This window comes from Stylophora pistillata, chromosome 8, assembly GCF_964205215.1.
Source record: "Stylophora pistillata chromosome 8, jaStyPist1.2, whole genome shotgun sequence".
NCBI classification, from domain to species: domain Eukaryota; kingdom Metazoa; phylum Cnidaria; class Anthozoa; order Scleractinia; family Pocilloporidae; genus Stylophora; species Stylophora pistillata.
Genome location: NC_142526.1, coordinates 20,926,274 through 20,946,273, shown reverse-complemented (window position 1 = coordinate 20,946,273; position 20,000 = coordinate 20,926,274). Strand labels below are relative to the sequence as shown.

The window sequence follows — 20,000 nt, the reverse complement described above, 5'->3', positions numbered from 1 at the left end:
ACTATATATAACCCAGACTGACGGCGAAAGTTCGGCAATTTTTTTCAAAGTATTAAACAGTTCGTGCAGAATGCCAGGTCCCATGCCGTCCCCATCGCAGCCATGAGCCCGAGACGATTTAGGGGCGTAAAACCTTCACTGAAAGAACCAATTGTTTGTCGTCCTCCACGGATTGCTGTGTATCTCAACATCGAGGCACTAGGGGCATATACTACAGACCTGAACTACAGGTTCTCGAAGACATGGTCTTCGGTTATGAATGTGAACAAAATGGTCTTAAAGTGTTCATGGACAATCGCATTCACCTGCAGGATAAAGATTGGAGAGACACTGGAGCCAGAAGTAGTTCTGTACAACAGAAAATGAAGGATAAAACCGAAGCCAACACTAAAACCAGGTTGAACTTCCCATGTGCTCATTGAATGTACAGTATGTTATGAACTTTGTAGTGTTAATTACAGTGTTCATTGGTTATTCCATGTAAACCAATCTAAGATAGTTCTTTTAATGCTGTTTTAAGGATACCGATTTTAATTAGTTTTGAAGTTTTCTTTACTTAAGGAAAATCTTTAGAACATTGACAAGAACACTCGTATTTGTGAAGGGAAAATACACATGACAATTTCTCCCATAATTATGAACATACAGTCAAAATAAGTTAGACACCTTTAGCAAGTGCGGCTGTATAGTTCCATGTGTTAAAAAGAAAACACTTATAAAAGTAACTAAATTACCTGTTTCCTGGTGGAAGCGGAGGTCTTGATGCCACACCAGGTGTCAGTGACATTCCTTGATGTCCACCCTCTGGGTTACTGCTGACAGGACCAAACATTCTTCCTGCAGTATCAAAGGGGCCTGGGGAGGGAAGGCCAGGGGAGGATGGCACCGAAAGCATCTGAGATCCATGAGTTGAGGAGCGCAAACTGCTTCCTCTTCGTCGCTGCTGGGTGAACAGGAATTTTACAATCCCACCAGACTTGGGTGCCTAAGAAAAAAAAAGCAAGCATGATTTACTAGAGGTTACTCACTAGTTTAATTGTCCGCAACCATTTGAAATCTTTGTTTTTGTTGCAGTTAGCAACTAGGAGTACTTAATTGTTATTCATCCTTGATGGAATGTGAATGTACCAAGCCATGTGTTCTTTGGAAAGGTTGTCCCGACAGTTCACTGGTGTCCATTTATAACAGTTGGCCTTGCTTGTTCAAAACATGCACAATGCTTTTTCACATAGTTTCTTACTTTTTATAGATCAAAGTCTTTTACATTATTTTGGCACAATTAGAATTTTGCAGAGACCAAAAAGTATTAATCAAGTTTGGATAAAGATGAGAATGATTATGGTATAAGAAATAAACTGTGGGTTGAATGAAAACCTAGGTCTTTCAATAACTCTAAAAGTAAAAAATTTAAACCAAACATAAAACTCAAGCAGAAAATCTAGAGCATAGATTTACTTTTGTAAGTTATACAGTGGAAATCACAGAAAAATAGACATTTTAGGAAGGAAGGAACTGTAGGTTGAGTGTGGTAAATGATGCATGTTTGGAGCATGTTAGACTTGCAAACCCCAGTTCCAAGGCTCAAGTCCAGTACAAATATCCTGCAATGTTGTACAGTGATTTGAACTTAGTTCTTATTAACCAAGCAGGAGGTCTGTAAAGGAGAATGACCAAGGTCGCCAGTACAGACCGAACGCAGCGAGGTCTGTACCAGTGACCAAGGTCAAGATTCTCCCATACAGAACCGACCTAGCTTGGTTATTAAGATGTTTATTATATGACTGTGTCTTATATGCCAGTTTTTTATATTCTTTGTACCTTTTTTTTCAAGACCGGTCTAGATGCTGGCCTAGATGGGAAAATCTAGACCGCTTTCAATATTGATTTCAGCCAATCAAATTCGTGAATTCGGTAGTTCCCAGTCCTTGTGAGACACAGCCATATAAGTTAATTATTTTCTGTTGTAAAACACTTGTTTGACAGGTTGACCATCTTGCATGAGTTTTTTTCAAAGGGATAAAACAAGGATATTATTTCAGCAATGTATACATACAAAATAAAGCAGCTAGATGATTAAAAACTTATCATTGGTAGATGTTTTAGTGTGTAACATTCTTGTAGCTGAGTATTTTTACTTGTTTTTTTGTATTTGACAGTTGCCCTGCCAGCTTGTCAAAATACGGTACAAGTTGTAAAAATACTCAGGGATACTACAAACCAAAATGTCTACTTACTAGATATATGTATCATTATTCCAAGAAGCGCAATAAAGAAGACTCAAGGATGATGCATACCTTTTTCCCTGGAGGTTGTGGTAGTTTTTTAGTAAACACCAGCCTGTCACTGGGGAAACCTTCACAGCCTCCAGTAAGTTCCAGTGAGGTCTCCCTCTCTTCAGGGCTTCCACCCTCAAATGGAAGCCACAAAGCCCACTTCAGTGTTACAGTCTGGTTTTGGGACCGCATCAGGCTGCCAGACAGAGAAGGCTGAAAGATTGACATTATAGTAAATGAAAAAAAATAGGCATGGCATTAATTAAACAAAGTCTAACCTAAATGTAGGTCCTGGTTTTTGACATTTAATCAATTGACCCAGAGATTTCTTTTAACAGGTTTTTGGATGTAAATAAATTATTATCTAGTGAAAGCTATATGCCTTAATGTCAGGCTCTTCACAATAATCAATATGTGGATGAAATATTTGGCTAAATTAATGATAGCTGTGAATGCACATTTCATACACAAATGCTAACAAGTTCTGGGCGTCTAGGACTGGTAACCAAATACTACATGCAGCTGGTTGGAATGGTTGGCTAAATGATCTCAGTAAAAAAGGTACCACATAAAAGAAAAAAACACACAAACAAGAATACACCATAAATTAACTCTGAACATACTAACGATAAAAACAAATCAAACCAAAAAACTCCAAAAAACTCTATGAATTTATTACCAGAACTATTCCAAAACAAATCAGAGTTTTAAACAGAAACCTAAATAAAGTAAATTGAAAAATTGACCAAAATATACATAATGTTTCCCTCTACTGAACTAAAAAGCCAATTGTCTATTAACAAACCTTTTTACGTTTGGTTTCAATAAGTGGCTGAGCAAATGGTTCAGCCAGAACATATTCTAGTTCAAAGATAATAGCAAACAATGGATGATGAACAAGCTCTTTCAGTTCCAGTCGACTCCGAAGGGCCAAAGAGAGGATTTTTCCTACAACAGAGAAATAAACGTCGTGGGAAAAACTCAAAACTCATTAATTTATTATCAACACAAAAGTAAAAAGGAAAGGTCATTTTTAATTCCATAAATGGTCATAATCTGAAAAAGCCAGTTGTATATATCAGAGGAGAAAAGAAAAAACTTAAGTCTTTTTACTGTGACTGTCATGATCTTGTATGAATTATTCTCCCTTGGAGCCGCTACATTTTAGCACTGACCAGTTGTCAATAAAGAATGCCAAGTTGCACGTTACATCAAGTAGTAGTAGCTAGTAGCAAGCAGGCTTTTTCTCACCAACTATTTTCTGGATAATGTTTTGATACAGCAAGGGAAGGTTGCTTACAAATCAATTCAAGACATTGAAGGATTGACTAAACTTTTTCAAACAACTGGCTGGAGGTTCAAGAAAGTAAATGCTATAATTATGCAGTAATCACATATTATGATGAAACAATGTACCTCTTAAAGATGACTGTGAAGCAGGTGATTTTCTTCCTGATTTGCCACCTTCATACTCTGGTTCAAGGTATACTATGTGAGGTTCACTTATAAATGTCCACCCATTGTGTACTGAGACCTTTGAAGCACAAGAAAAACTTTGTATCAAATCGAAACAACAAGCTCAGGGCAGGTTATGTACATCATGTAGTTTGCATATAAATTCCTATAGTTATATGCTTTGTTACTCTTTTCCTATGCGGTTGAGGCAAAGAAAATAGCAACTCATTCATGCAATTTAATTGGAGAATGCAGACAAAACCATAAAAACAAATGGGAAAGTACACATTAATTTATATTTAATGATACACATTAAAATCACCAAAGACAAAACAAAATACAACAAAATAATTTTTCAAGTGCATACAAAATGATTATATGTACAAAGTTGACAAACCTTAAGTCTCCTCTCCACAACTGAAATCTGCAGTCCATCATCAGGAATAATATTGTTCTAAAGGAATTAACAAAAATAATGAGTAAAATTGTCCTCAGAGTGACAGTAAAATGCATTAAATGAACAAAATAGTTCATTCCTTCACTTGTCCCTATCATTTCCAGGTAATTGTTACTTTCACTCTACTGCACAAAACATCTCAAGTCAGATATATAATATATAATATTTTGAATTAACTGCACCAGTAATCACAATTTCTTAATAACCGTTTGAATTTTGGGGCACAATTATGTTTTAAGGAGTTGGAGGAAAGTCTTTGCAATATATAGACTGAGTTGAAATACAGTGGTGATCTATTGAACAGAAAAAGTGCCAGATTATAAAATCAGAGCAGTACCTTGTGCAGCCTATCCTGATTGAGTGTTTGCCGTAGTTCATCTTCAAACTCTTCAACTGATGGATACAGCATGATACTCAGCTGCAAAGTGGTCAGTGATATTATTAATGAAGGATGGCATGTCAATGTGCTCAGGTGGCCTGGGTCTGTCCCAGTAAGGGCTAACAGCATACATTTAACGGATACAGCATAATACTCAGCTGCAAAGTGGTCAGTGATATCATTAATGAAGGATGGAATGTCAGTGTGCTCAGGGATCTCCATTTGGTGGCCTGAGTCTGTCCCAGTAAGGGCTAACAGCATACATTTAATGACATGATGCAATGGCACTCTTAACTTATTTATCTGCAAGGTGGGGTCCAGGGGCAATTTCTACTTTGAGCATGTTTTAAAATTTTGGTCTCTTAGAGTGCATTTCTTGCATTCTAGAACTAGCTATGAGTTAATCATGAGTTTGATGCTTGTGTTCTGTGTAAAATTTCTCTTATGCAGTACAAAAAAATTTAAATATTAAGCTCTCAGTCAGGAAAGGGAGGGAAATTAGGTGAAATAAATGGCAAGTTCAGCTGCCTACCAGCTCTTCTTGAAAACCCTAGTGTCCAGACTAAATACACTGCAAAATACTGTTTGATCTTAAGCTGATACCTTATTAATGAAACTTGGTGTAGTTTTGGCCAACCTGGGTTTCTTCAATATATCTACTATTCCAGACCCTAACAAGAAAATCCAAACATGTATTAGCAGTGTAACAATGCACATATGACTGTGACAAAAATTTTACAAAAAGAATTTGCATTTTTCGTACAACTTGATACTATATCAAGAAAAATTAAAAAAAAGACTGTTATTTACCTTCTGGTCGTGGCTGCAGAATTCCTGGCACAAAGTCGTCACCACTCATTAAAGCATTTTCAGGAATCAGGTGAAAAACTTTTTCCATAGGTGGATGGATTTGAAGAACAAAACTCAAGGTGCATGCCTCTATGGGAAGCAGACTGGGTGCTTCTTTATAAAGAAAAAGAACACAGTTGAGTAATGACTATGTTTGGGGTCACAGATTTAGGGCTAAATCTGTGACCTAAAGAATTACATTCAGTGTGATTTTGATAGTAATAATTAAAATTAACAAGTTAAAGGTAATATGGAAAAGGAATAACATAGCAAATACTGTATACGTATGACATTGAGAAGTAATTTGAACAATAAGGAGTGTGCAACCACGCCTCATCAAATTTCAAAGTTAAGAGAGGCTATTTCATACCTGCACATACATTGGAATTCTGCAAAAGTTTACGTTACAAAATAGGCAAATATAGACTTGGGTTTCAAGCAATAACCAGCATATATAGATTACAAAAAAAGTACTGCCCATTTTTTGAGTTACATGTACTTAGATGTCAAGTGGCTCTGCTAAAAGGAGCCAAGACCAGTTGTCAGTTCTCATATTTGAACCTTTTTAATGGGCAGAGAGCATGATCCAACTAGCCAGCTCTGATGAATGGAGAGAAATGAAAGTTTGGACAATGCACATCCAGCTACTTACCTTCAATTGTTTCAGAGATACACAACAGACCAGCAGGTGACCCATGGTACAAAGGAATGCTAATGTAAGAGGAAAAATAATGCAGCAAGCAGAGATTAGGAATGAAAATTAAACACTGTTCTTGTCATTCAACACTTTAAAATATAATCAAATCACTTATGATCACACATCTTTCACACCAGAAAAAAAACCTCTCTTTTACCAAGAGGTGTGCTCTCTTTTTTAAGATTCTCTCACCACTACATTGTGTTCCAAAGAAAAGAAAATTACAAAATAAAAAGGAGAAGTTAGGAAGTTGGGCACTATGAAGTACATGTGCAAGACAGTGAGACAGGGACCTACGTGATAGAGATGGTGTGCAACAAAGGAATTCTATTTTTGGCATTAACAAGTTTTCCACATTATTTTCAAGTTTGATTCAAGCTGTTTTAACTAGTCATCCAATGGATCTAACAAACCTTTTTGGAGTGGATTCGCCTGAAGTTGTTTCAGATAATTCAGAGAGTCTGTCAAAAATTCTTATTAATGTCCATCCACAACCAAAACTTTGACCATTCACTAAAAATAATTTGAAAACAAAATCATATGACAAATGAACAAATGATTAAAACTAAACAAAATATGAGTTTGAGGGCTTTATAGTTACTGTACTAAATCAATTGTCTATGAATGACTAATATTGGTGTTACTTAGAATTAGTCAGGATAACCAAATCTTGAATTCATTAGAATTGAGAGAGGCATTATAGACCCTAAAAGCAAAAATGCTGTCAAGGGTACATTACAATTATGGTGATATGCCTCATAAGTGGGCTTATTAAGAACAGTGTTATTCCCAGTTCAATCATACCACTGAAAAACAACCTCAAGGTTTTCAAAAAGACAATGGCTTCTAAATCCTTCTCAATACAGTCATGGCTCGACACTAACTTTTCAACTTAATAGCCAAGTGGCCAATGACAACTTGGATGTCACAACAATTTCAGTTTGTTTACTAGCCAAACTGGCTGGTGGAAATTGAAAACCATTAACCAAAACTGGATTTCTACTAGTTTGTGGCTAGTTTGGTAGCTGGCTAGTTGCAGTGGAACTTCAATTCAACAAAGTGCCAAGGGACTGGGGAAATTGGTTCATTGTATCAAGAATTTGTTCTATCGAAAGCCTTGGTTTAACATATTTGCAGAAAAATGACCAAAACGTTCTTTATATCAAGTTATGGTTAATTTTGTTGTTGTTGTTGTTATTTTGTTTTGTGTGTGTGTTGACATTAAGCTTAATGTCTATTAGAAGCTACAGCACTGGAAACTAAATGGGTCAACAAAATTTTAATAATTGCAACTGACTTGTCAAGTGTTGTAATGAAAAAGTTAATGAATAGCTCAATGAATGAAGTGCGATACCCTCTTGCAAATTTCGCACGTTGCTACATCCTCCTACAACAAACCTAGTCGGCACGTTTTCGGACAATATCAACAACAACCTTCCCAAACAAGTGAAAATGTGTGAAATGAAGACTTTTGTGTTCTCGATTTGACGTCACATTACCCGCCAGAACCATTCCTCTTTAACCTATTGACGTCCAGTGCGCCCGTATGCGCCCATGGGGACCCACACCCTTTCTAAGCCTTGTGACGTCATCACTTTTAACCCTGGAGCATGAATTTGAGCACGTACTTGAATAGGTTGAAAATATCTTACAAACGATACCAGAATGAGCGCAACTGAGTGAAGGAGATTAGAGAAATAACCAAAAAACCATGTAACTTTGACCTGAAAATCTGGACGAAAATCTTGTTCCATTATCCACCTACCTTTCTCAGCATGTGGTTTGAAAATAATGAGTAATTTCTGAAAAATCTCTACACCAAAATGAAGCCTACTAAATTTCCAGCAAGTGAGGAGAAACTTCAGGCAAGGAGAGGGGAAAAAAGGGCAGGAGAAAGAGAGAAAAGCAAAAGTCGTAAGTTGGGCATTACTTTTCAACCCAAAAACTATCTTGAAATTTTGCTTTCTGCGCGTGCCCAAGATTTTCAGGCCGCCATTTTGCATTTGGATTGAAAGGGCATCGAGTGTACAAGCTGTCAAGGGGTTTTTGGTAAGTTTTTGAGCTTTTAAAACCACAACAGTGACCCAAAATCTGCTCGACTAGCTTCAAAACACAGTTTTCCACAAAAGCTGCAGCCATTAATGGGTTAAACTTGGTCGTGAGCCAAGATGGCGGCCGATGTTCCGTATTTTGATTGGGCTCAGAAAATTGAAGATTTGAGCAAATAAAAAAATTTTGCACAGAAATTCTCCAAAAAATATGCTTATTTCGCTAAGCGAAAAAAATTGGGGGTTTAGGTGCACTTTAAAATGCATCTTTCATTCAGGTGAAGGAGGGTGGAAATTCCCTTTCTTTTGTGCCTGACTTGTAAAATATCATTATAAACATGATCAGTGTGTGCAGTATTAAACAACAGAACATACATACATACATACATACATGGTTTATTTGATAAAGCAGGTTACTAGGTAGGCAAGACTAAAGTCCTGATGTGGACCTGCTAACTAATTTAAAACTTTACACTTAATTAAGAAATAGAAATATGTACATATATATAATAGTTACTAGTATTACAATAATTAGTTCAAAAATATGTATAAATATTGTCCTTATTTGTAATTGATGAAGATTCCTTTGAATAAGATATACTGCTCAAGATTGGTTTGTTTTTCTTCAGTTTTTCTTTGAAAGCTTCAAGGCTGGACGCCTCCTTTATGCTGTCCGGGAGGGCATTCCAAGCAATGGCAGCTCTATGTTTAAAGGTCAATCGTCCTGTTTCAGTTTTTGGTCTTGTTACATTTATGTTCAAGGATTTTCTAAGGCCATACACTTGGGCACTTTTTGTAACTAGTTTATTAAGTAGATCATTATTGAGCCCATGGAATGATTTGTAAGTTATTGATAGGATCCTTTTTGTGTAGAAGTGGGAAAGGGGAGACCAACCCTTTAGATTTCTCAGGTCATTTATGGTTGTTTCTCTTGGTAGATTAGCCGCGCAGCTCGTGCGTGAATATGCTCAAGTTTCTCCAGTAAGGCTGAAGAGCATGATCCCCAAACAGCAACTCCATATAGGACGGATGGGATTATGGTCTTGAAATAAATAGTCTCCAAGGTGGACTTAGGTAAAAACTTAACTCCCTTCAAAACACCTAGTTTCTTGTTGAATGATTTACACACAATTTGAACATGGTCATTCCAGGATAGTTGCCGGTCAATCGCTAGCCCAAGGCATTGTGCTGTGTCCGTAAATTTTAGGAAGTTTTGGCCACTCTTCAATTGTGGCAGTGGTCCAATGAAGGCACGCTTTGAGAGCAGTAATGCCTAGGATTTAATCTCATGAGTTGTCAGTCTGTTTGAGGTACACCACGAAAGGACTTGCTTCAGGATAGATTGTAAAATTACTATTATACTGTCAACATCCTTGCCAATAGTAAAGATGGTGGTGTCATCTGCGAACATAAATAACTCACTATCGGAGATGGCATCAGGAAAGTCATTCACATAGACAGAAAAAAGCTTTGGACCTAAAATGGATCCTTGAGGAACTCCATACTTGATAAATCTGCGATTTGACTTGGTCCCAGATAGTTGTACAAATTGACGACGATTACTAAGGTAGCTGCAAAACCAGGACAGGAAGTTACCCGCAATACCCACTGCCTTTAGCTTTTCTTGGAGGATAGTGTGGTTAACCGAGTCAAACGCCTTGCGAAAATCAATGAATACGATGCCAATTCTGAGGCCATTATCCAGGGCTTCTTTCCATGTTTCGGTGAGATGGAGTAGCAGACCTTCTGTTGAATAGTTTTCACGAAAGTCCCACTGATTATCGCTTAACAGGCCGAGAGATTTGATGTGAAGGTCAAGAGAGGTACTAACTATATCTTCCAAAATCTTCCCTGGGATGTTCAGGAGTGAGATAGGTCTAAAATTGTTGACATCGGTTGATCTACCTTTTTTGAAGATTGGATTAACTCAAGATAACTTCCAGACTGTTGGAAATGTGGCATCATCAAAGCTTTTCTTAAATAGAGGCAGCAGACTATGAACGACTGGGTCACCAAGCAACTTGAGGTCCTTGGCCAAAACAAGGTCAGGGCCTGATGCTTTCCGCGGGTTAGCAGCCTTGTTGACTTTACTCTTGACCTCATCCCAATTTAGGTCAATAGAGGATGTAGTAGGTGTAACACAGTAAATGAACTTCAGTATAGCAGTGACCAATCCAAAGGCTCCGGGTTATCAGTGAGATCTTCACAGATGTTAATAAAAAAGTCATTGATGTATTCGGCTTTTGAAAAGTTGTCTGTAATGATTACATCATTGTTTTCGTCTATAATTGGTCCAATCGGCTTGGCTTTATGTTTTCTAAGGACCTGACTAGTTAGTTTCCAAAAGTCTTTTGAGTTCTTTGACTCATTGAACTTGCTATGCCAATAGCTGGACTCAGCATTCCTTAGAAGCTTCTTCCCTTCATTTCTCTTATTTCTGTATTGTAACCACTTTACTTGATCTCCTCCTGACGCCTTGGCATTTTTCAATAATTTATATCTAAGGTTCATTTGCTTCCTGATTGATGAGTTTATCCAAGGTAGGGATTTATCTTTCACTTTAACTTCTCTAACCGGGAGATTTCGATTCAAAACATTGTTATATAGGTAGTTCCAGGTATACAAACTGTCGTCAATGTCATCAAATATACTAGCTATGTGCCAAGGAGCTTGGTCAAATTCAAGTTTCAACTGGTCAGTGTCCACCACCTTATAGTTCTTCGTTAAGATTACCTTTGGTTTCCCTTTATTTCTGGCTAGTCTTAAAACAGCATACACCAAATGATGATCAGAGATACCAATATCGATAGATGAGGATTTGTCCACTTTAGATGGCTGGCTGGTGATGATAAGGTCCAGTAGCGACTCAGTATTGTATAGTACTGCACTTTACAGACTATACTGTACTAAAGTTGTAAGTTGTTAATCATTCTTCCAATGAGGATTTTGATTGCTGTTGGTCTGTTTTACATTTGTCTTTCATCACGTGTTGACATTTATTCATTATATCAGGGTATCTGTGTATGTATATGTTTGGGCTTCTGAATTGTGTTTCTTATAACAAGGATTTTGTTATATTGAGGTTCGTTATATCGAGATTCTGTTGCAAACATTTTACTGTTACAGTAACTGTAGCCTGGCTGAAAAGTATTGTAAGCTATACTGAGGACCTCGTTATAGAGAGGTTCATTAAAATCGAGGTTCTACGGTAAGTGCCAAACTCATATAAAAAATTTCACTCTATGTAAACTTGAAAAAAACCAAACAAACCAAACAACAGTACCCTCTGGGTAAATGCAGCATTATTCAATAGAAGACTACTTGAAATTAAAAGTATTGCCAAGGGTTATACTACATAATCACCATTAAAACACAAAAACTGGGACCAATATTTTAAGAGAAACCATTACCTTCCCCAATGACTTCAACCACCCCAACACACGTGATGTCATGTAAAGAGGAGTAAAGATATACTGCCTGTAAAAAAAATTGATTTCCTGTTAATAAACTCTCAATACATAAAAATTTAGTTAGGTGACTTAAGAGAGTTCACTGAAATGTTTTGGTTTACATTTAATCAAGCTGAGCACAAATTTAAACTTATCATCATAACAAGGGAGCAAATATGTGGTGAGGCATGTCTTTATGATGATCGTCGGAAACTTTCATTTTCCAATTAATTACGTAACATCTCTTAGTTTATGTGCACACTGTGAGTGATCAATTTTGCACGCCATGTTTCACCATATGGCCCGTTAAATTCAAAAGTTTGTTTGAATGACAAACATCTCAATTAACTTGTTTTCCTGGACTAGAACCTCACTTAAGCCATTAATCCAAGCAGAAAAAATTGGTCCCTAGCTTACAGAACTCAAACAGAGCTTGTAAGAGGTCTTCCTTGGTGCATTTTCTGGGTCTTTCCTTTACAAGAAAAATTACTTTATACCTCATTGAAGACAATTTTGTGCCTGCCATTTTCTTTCCCACTACTTGGAAAAAAGAGTCCAAGCCATGTGCTTCCAAAGAAAGATTTATTAGCTGCATCATACAGTGTCAATCGCAACTGAAATTCTACATCTTGGGAAACAACTTCCTATTAAAATAGAGATGCAAAATTAAGGAAAGATTTCCATATATCCTCAAACTGTTTGAAAACAAAGCCATAGTCCTGAAAGTAAACAATTGCTTGCCTTAGTTTTTTTTCTTTTTTTTATCCGAGTATTGTGCACATAGCGATGCATGGGGTTATGGTGAAAACATGCCAATACAGTAACTACATGCATTCCCACAGGTAGAAACGTGAAGTCTGTACTCATGCCAAGTGAACCACCAAGAGGGAGCTTATCCCAGTTTTCTTAGGATGAAGTGACTTGGAGTATCACCACCCTCCCCTGGATAGGAGGCAACTCTATCACAAAGTTACCCCCCTGCATTTCATAAGGCTTCCCTGTGAGTTCACTAGTACCAATTTATATTCCTCGGTGGAGAGAGACACTGTGAGAGTAAAGTGTTTTGCCCAAGAACACAACACCTTGGCTCCACCAGGTCTCAAACCAGGACCTCTCAACCTAGAGCCCACTGAGCTAATCAGTATATGACTGCACCTTTTATACACTTCCAACAGTAATGACTATATACACCAAATAAAATATAATAAAAATCATGGTAATGCAGTAAATGGTTTGAACCCGGAGGTAACATGTGAAGGTGTAGTGTGATCGTCCGGGTGAGTGTAGTCGTGAGAAGGACTGTTGTCGGTGGTAGTGACTGACGTTTCGACAACCTGTGTGGAAGTCATCATCAGAGTCAAGTGAATCATCACTTGATTCTGATGATGACTTCCGCACAGGTTGTCGAAACGTCAGTCACTACCACTGACAACAGTCCTTCTCAGGACTACACTCACCCGGACGATCAGACTACACCTTCACAAAAATCATGGTAGCTGTTGTCATAATATGAACAGTGATAATAATCTGCAAACATGATGCCTGTACTATAGGTGGTTTGCAACCAATAACAAATGCTGGTGGACGTACAAAAGGAGCTAATGAGATATCTATTGTTTACGTCCACCAACATGGCGGCAATGACGTAAGGTGCAAATCACCTATTTTAAAGAAATTGCTGGTATCGCCGGGTGATCAGAAATTTAATAGTACATAATAAATAATATAAACATTGCTTGGAACAGTTGAAATATTTTCAAAAAACTAGACGAAGACAATCACGAGAAAAAAACAAGAAAGAATAAAAATTTAGACGCTGTATTTGTTGTTTCCTAGATACGACGGCCAAGAAGCATGCCAGAAGGCAAATACTGCTGCAAAGGTTTTTTGCATTTCCTTGTGCAAAAAAAAAAAAAATTAATTCTAAAATAAAGGTCACAATAACCTTAACGAGTTTCAAATTATGACCTCAACTAAAGTAAGTTGTGTTAACGTTACTATATGGCAACACGACAACAAACTTACATAAACTTGTGGTAGAGATATACCAATCACCGACTTGAAAACGAGACGAAATGGAACACTAGGCTTGGACTGAGATCCCGATTTCCGTCGATTCGGATGAAGAGGAATGAGACGATTGTTTTCAAAAAATTCTGGCCAACTTTCTTCCTGATCTTCCTCCGCCATAACAAACCATGGCGCCAATTTGAAATTATTACTATGCAACCTCGCCTGAAACCGAACGCATGCGAGAGGTAAAATTAAAAAGACTAGGCTCAAACCATCTCATCCAAATTTGGTGGAGTTCTCCTTATATGGAAAATTTAGTGGCGAGAATTGGGTGGCTTCCAGTCGAAAATGGCGGCTTGAAGTACCGAAACACTAGTCGAAATTCATTGTCATTTCCAACCTAGCTTTCTTAATATTCACCTTTAACTACTAGAAGGTCAAGTGTTAGTCGTAAAAAATTTGGTTTGTTGCTAAACTTTGTTACTCACCATGCTCGGCGGCTTGTTCATCTACAATCACAAAGGAGAGGTACTAATTTCGAGGGTGTATCGGGACGATATTGGGTAAGTTGTGGCAAATGTTGGCGTTGGGATTCCACTGAATTAGATCTTAATCCATATTCTGAAGTTGTGCAATTGAATTGAGACAACATTTCGAAAGGTGTAGAAGGAGGTTTTGCAGGTAATCAAATTATTAGATCGTTTAGCAAGCTTGTGTCAAGCAGGGAAAGTAGCTTTGATTCATGTGATTTCCGACGTAACCTCTAGGACATTTGTTTCAATAAAGCCTCTAATTGAGGGAGTTCTTTTCAGTGACAGTCAAATTAGACGAAATGTTTTGGATGGTAGATAGAGAATTTCATCTCTGTGTGGTAATATTTTGACAAAAAGGGAAGCTATCTCTGTTTAGCTGCAGAATTATTTGATGGGACATTATGGAAGAAGTGTGGTGTTCACTGGTTCAAGACCTAGGCTATGCTTCGTGTGCAGGAGGATGTCTGGTGGCAGACTGAACAAGTTTAATCTAATTCTTAAATAATTTGCTTTGGTTTTTGTCCTTATTAGTCGAAATGCTGTGGATGCTTTTCGTGTGAATGTCATCCATGCCAGAGGCCAGGTGCGTTCACCAGTCACCAACATTGCCAGGACAAGTTTCTTCCACATACGGCAAGGAAATGTCTGGCTGGCTGCTGTCACAAGGCAGAATGTCAATGCTGCTATGGTGTTCGAGTTCCTGAACCGTACTGTGGAGATTATGATTTCGTACTTTGGAAAAGTCACAGAAGAAGGGATTAAAAACAATTTTGTCCTCATTTATGAGCTTCTTGATGGTTAGTTCATTGCGTGAAATGATTTTTATGTAGAATGGGGTCTTATTATGCAGCCTTCTTGATAAATGGAAGACTGACCTTTTTCTTAAAAACAAAACAAAAAAGGTGGGGGAGGGGAGGGAAGCTCCAAGCTCAAACTTATTCAGAGTTGATATTTGATAGGCTAAAGCAATAAGATGGTTACCAGAGATAGATTTTATAAGCTGGTAAAATAAACAGCAATCAATTCTTGTGAGTTTGGATGTGACTACGGGTCACCAAATTGGTGACTTTTGCTGCAGACTTGTATACTGAATAATTTGGATATATCAACAAAGTTGAAATGGTAAATTGGCCACCGTAATGATTACAAAAGCTGACGTTTCGAGCGTTAGCCCTTTGTCAGAGCGAAGGGCTCCGACGAAGGGCTAACGCTCGAAATGTCAGCTTTTGTAATCATTACGGTGGCCAATTTACCATTTCAACTTTGTTAATATATCCAAATTATTTCGTTACTCCCACCGACGCAGCCCCAAACAGTTTCTTTCGAAACTATCAGCCTTTATTCATTTGTATATTGAATATTTTGTCCTTCTGTAAGTGGCAACTGCAATATGTTGAGTAACACTTCAGTGTCTCTTTCTTTTTCTTTTAAAATAGAAATAGCCGATTATGGATATCCTCAGAAGACTGATACAGCTATTTTGAAAACGTTTATCACTCAACAAGGAATTAAGTCACAGGTCAGTTATCTTCTGTTATCCACTTGACCCCTAAGAGTGACTGGCGTGTAATTCATCCATACAATATCACCCCTGAATCACATATCAAGGTTGGATTGTTAGAAAGTTACTTCTGTTTTGATTTGTGGATATTTAGTTAATGTTGACAGCTGAAACAGAAGGATCAATCTTTTGTTTTGGCTGTCCTTACCAGAGCGGTGCTCTAGCAGTGCATGGTGGTCCCTGGTGCCTTACTTTTGCTTTTGGGTGACTCAGGAATGTTAGTTTTTTCACAAAAAGCTTATGCTGGGCACCCTGGATTTCACAGTTTTAGAGCACTGGGCTCTCTTCAATTTCATCCTAGAACACAGCCTTGCCTTACTGTGATTGTTCATATGTACCAATTCTGTTATTGACTTTTCTCTCTCTGTTCCACATATTTTTTCATTTTCTTTGGCATTAAAATACTGACAGAATAGAGTGATTTCCTTTGAGTGTTGATAATTGAAACTTAAAGGGAGATTTACAAATACAGGGTGTGGGATAAGCCTGGATGATGAGCACTAAGTTTTGACAATTCTGCTTGTTTGCTTGTTCTTTTGCGCAGACACGAGAGGAGCAAGCCCAGATCACAAGCCAGGTTACAGGACAGATTGGTTGGAGAAGAGAAGGAATCAAGTATAGAAGAAATGAATTGTTTCTTGATGTGTTGGAATCTGTTAATCTGCTCATGTCACCACAAGGTTTGTCAACAAATTTAAATCTCCATTATGATCTCTAAAAGATTTCTTAGTTTCATTTCTTGTGGAATGGTAACGATTGGGATGGCATTTTATGATGACAACTTTTTTCAAGGACCATGCATTGGTATGAATGTCCTTACTACGGTTGCTGAAATACTGTCATCCACATCTAGAGCAGATCTTTTTCAGAGAGTTGTTTAAATAATGTGTGGTTTAAGGTTTCAGTGAAATTGTGATGAAATAGCTCATGCAGTGCAAGCTGTACCTTTTTCAGTCCAATGAGGGCTTGACACTTATGGTAGCCAACTAGCCACAGGCTAGAAGAAATTCAGTTTTGGCTAGTGATTTTCCATTTCCACCAACCAGTTTGGGTAGTAAACAAACTGAAATTGTTGTGACATCTAAGTGATCACTTGCCACTTGGCCAGTTAGTTGAAAAGTTAGTGTTGAGCCTTGCCAATCACGAATCATCTCAATTTGACTAGACAGCAATGGCAATGCACAAGATCAAATGCATACCAAATTAAGTGGGGTAAAATCTAAAATTAAGTATCTGCAATGCTCAATAAGAAGAAAGAGAAATTTACAACAAATAAGGGAGAACTCAAATTAAAAATAAGCAAACTGCCAGAACTTTTTGTAAATGTAATTTGTCAAGCTGCAACCTTTGCATTGGCGAATTTTGTGGAACAATCACAGAGCCCAGTGACTTAAAACCAATGCATGACAGGGTGTCTTTGAACACTAAAATTTAATCTGCCCTTCAAGTATGATTATTTTACAGAACCTGAAAAGTTGGATGTTTTTTCCTTGTTGAAGGTCAAGTTCTTAGTGCCCACGTCTCTGGACGTGTTGTCATGAAGAGTTTCTTGTCAGGAATGCCAGAATGTAAATTTGGAATGAATGACAAACTAGTGGTGGAGAAACAGAAGAGCGGAGCTTCTGAGCCATCTCTTGATCCACAAAAGAAGTTAGTATAACTTATAAATCTCTGTGAATAGCAAATCATTTCTCCCTGTGCTAGAATATCTCTAATCATTTGTCTGTTGTCATTGATAGATATTTGATTCTGATAATGATCTGTTGTCAAATTTTGATTTCAAACTCAAAATTTGCCCTGAGGAAGGGCTAACATCAGCATTGTAAATCTTTAGGGTTGCCAATTTGCATTATCAACTCAGTTGATAAATTAAAATTACCAAAGTTGTTGGTTTTCATGTCCGTTTGTCTGTCAACTAAAGTTGCTAAGTTTTCACTCCTTATTCAAACCCTCTTCAGGTATTTTGCTCACAATATGCCCAGAAAGTTAGGGCTGACTAGAGGGATATGCTAAGCTTGGCCTGTCATCTCCAGCTCTTTAAGTTCTGTTTTTCTCTTCAGAAACACCACAAGCAAGTCAGGAATTGCAATTGATGACTGCACATTCCACCAGGTACTTTCTAAAATATGTTTTGAAAATTTTCCACCAATTTCTGGGTGAAATTTCTTGACTCTGCCCTATTTTTGTATTTTATTCATTGCTGTTTTATATTGCAGTGTGTAAAGCTCAGTAAGTTTGAAACAGAAAGGGCCATTAGTTTTATACCACCTGATGGAGAATTTGAACTCATGAGGTAAGACTCTGCCTGTGTGACAGCCTTTGTGGAACAACTACATTTTTTTATTCTTGCCACTGCAGTAGGTAAAGTATGTATAGTATGCACTTGTGTTAACTAATTTGCACTGCCAGAGGTATCCTCATTTCTGAACTAAGTTAGAGTACTGCTGTGCCACCTGAATGGGATGCTATAACCTTGGACAATTTTGATGGGAAAAATTCGTAACAACATCAAATTATGACTCTTAGCTCCCATACTTAAGAATTTGATCAAGGAACCTTCCTTGAAGGGTAAGGCATTTTAAAGGAAAGCATCCTTCCCCAAAGGAAGTTTTCACTTACTCCTTCCCCCTCCCTTCCTCGTTCACCCACCCACCTACTCACTCAGCTGCTTATGGTCTAGTAGGCAGCTGTACTGAGAAAAGGGAAATATGTGAAAACCCCCACACCAGCTTGCTTGCAGGCAAAACAGATGGCAGTAATATATCTTTAACCAAGCACGAGGGCCGTACTGGGAGAATATCGGCCTGAGGTCTTGACAGTACGGACCGAGCACAGTGAGGTCCATACAAAAAAGACCGAGGGCCGATATTCTTCCAGTACGGTCCCGAGCAAGCTTGGTTAACCCATTGACACCTGAACCGCCCGTAACCGCCCGAACTTCGCGATCGCCTCGCGCGAGAACGCTTTCCCCCCTACCTCCCATACTAAGTGGAGTTTTGTCCCCAAACTTCCTCTATAGTTTGGAGATCAATAAGCCAATCAGAATCCGTTGTTTGCGCATATATTTTTTCGACTTTAGGGGGTACTAGAGGGGCATTACTCTATGCGTCTTCACTAAATGATCAAATTTGAAAATATGGCGTCCACGCGGCCGACCCTCAAAATTTTCAGGTCGGATTTTTCGTTCGTTTGCGATCGAGTTAGACCTTGTGGAATTCAGAATGTAAAGTAACAATGCTATAGAATACTCTACTTGGAAAAGAATGGATATCCAAGTCTTAAAAGTGACAGAATAAGCTCTCAAGTCAACAACACTACGATTCTCTAAGGCGATGCGAATTATGGACGTAAAGTGAAAACCGAACTTTCAGACTTCAAGCAGGGCCTGGCGACAATTTGACGATTCGATGGCCCGGTAAATATTATGTTTGAGTAACAATGTGTTCAAAAAGTATTGTTTAATAGAAGATTTTGCCTCAAATCGAAGTTTTTTCAGAATTTTCAGCATAACGCTGCGCAATTTCTGGCCACGAAGGCAAGTAAACAACGATCCAAGCATGATGAATTTTACCGCGTGGGCTTTTTACACGTAAGAAATTCGTACGTTTTTCGCTTATTACAGTAAATCAAAAACTGTTTTGAATAAATCTGACGTCCCGAAATATTTCTGGGCCATTTTAGTCTTGCTTCCTATTGATAGATTCCATGAAACTTGAGATCTCTTCACTCACGGACAAATTTGCATATTCCCTTTTGAAATATGATCCACATGCCTATTTTCACGCATGCGAAAATATTCAGCGATTTTTATCTTTCATCTTGATTTTTGAGTTAAAACGTAATATGCACCTATCGCTTTTTTCACCGGAAATAAGTTCTTTAATTAGTCCTCTTTCACTGGAGCTTGTTTTTTGGAAAAGCTGATTTTTAAAAATTTACTGCGCATTGTGTTTGCCTTCTTGGTTTCTCCAAAATTTTGACTTTTCGTTGGCACGTGTTACACGTAAGTGTCAATGGGTCAATAAGAGATTTATTATATGACTGAAGTTCAAAGGGACACAAGTGCAGTATCATTCAGGATCATTCAGGACCATTCGGGACAGTGCCCGGTCCAATACTGAGAGAATGTTGACCAGCAATAGAGCATTTTGATTGGTTGATTTTAGTCATTGGCCCTCTGACTGCCTGAGTCGTGTAATAAGAGGTCTTATAAGCTGCGGTAAACTGCCAGTAGCTGTCTTTTATTGAAACCCCTGTATTTTCCTCACAGCTGAAGTCAAGGGTGC

General features: G+C 37.9%; 2 protein-coding genes and 1 non-coding gene across 5 annotated transcripts in view; 2 read left to right on the top strand and 1 right to left on the bottom strand.

The window, feature by feature from the left end:
* Positions 1-512, top strand: part of LOC111332197 (uncharacterized) — a 1,787-nt gene extending 1,275 nt beyond the window's left edge. Inside the window, exon 2 of the transcript XR_015990393.1 lies at positions 1-512. This exon is cut by the window's left edge and continues 585 nt beyond it. This is a non-coding gene — a transcript (uncharacterized LOC111332197).
* The window catches only part of LOC111324209 (nephrocystin-4), a 35,618-nt gene extending 21,787 nt beyond the window's left edge, over positions 1-13,831 (bottom strand). For all 3 annotated transcript variants that reach the window (XM_088729547.1, XM_088729548.1, XM_088729550.1), the window contains exons 1-13: positions 13,633-13,831; positions 12,105-12,251; positions 11,569-11,635; positions 6,524-6,623; positions 6,066-6,124; positions 5,375-5,527; positions 5,168-5,235; positions 4,523-4,603; positions 4,126-4,182; positions 3,690-3,807; positions 3,079-3,221; positions 2,295-2,486; positions 735-985 (exon numbers count right to left, since the gene is read on the bottom strand). In XM_088729547.1, coding sequence (XP_088585673.1) covers positions 735-985; positions 2,295-2,486; positions 3,079-3,221; positions 3,690-3,807; positions 4,126-4,182; positions 4,523-4,603; positions 5,168-5,235; positions 5,375-5,527; positions 6,066-6,124; positions 6,524-6,623; positions 11,569-11,635; positions 12,105-12,251; positions 13,633-13,797 — 1,601 coding nt within the window. In that variant the 5' untranslated portion in view covers positions 13,798-13,831. The remainder of the gene's footprint in view (positions 1-734; positions 986-2,294; positions 2,487-3,078; positions 3,222-3,689; positions 3,808-4,125; positions 4,183-4,522; positions 4,604-5,167; positions 5,236-5,374; positions 5,528-6,065; positions 6,125-6,523; positions 6,624-11,568; positions 11,636-12,104; positions 12,252-13,632) is intronic.
* A 106-nt stretch (positions 13,832-13,937) lies between these two features.
* LOC111324189 (AP-2 complex subunit mu) overlaps positions 13,938-20,000 on the top strand; it is a 9,220-nt gene continuing 3,157 nt past the window's right edge. Inside the window, exons 1-7 of the mRNA XM_022927676.2 lie at positions 13,938-14,183; positions 14,685-14,950; positions 15,590-15,672; positions 16,259-16,394; positions 17,214-17,364; positions 17,775-17,826; positions 17,931-18,007. Of these exons, the coding sequence (XP_022783411.2) occupies positions 14,110-14,183; positions 14,685-14,950; positions 15,590-15,672; positions 16,259-16,394; positions 17,214-17,364; positions 17,775-17,826; positions 17,931-18,007 (839 nt within the window). The 5' untranslated portion in view covers positions 13,938-14,109. The remainder of the gene's footprint in view (positions 14,184-14,684; positions 14,951-15,589; positions 15,673-16,258; positions 16,395-17,213; positions 17,365-17,774; positions 17,827-17,930; positions 18,008-20,000) is intronic.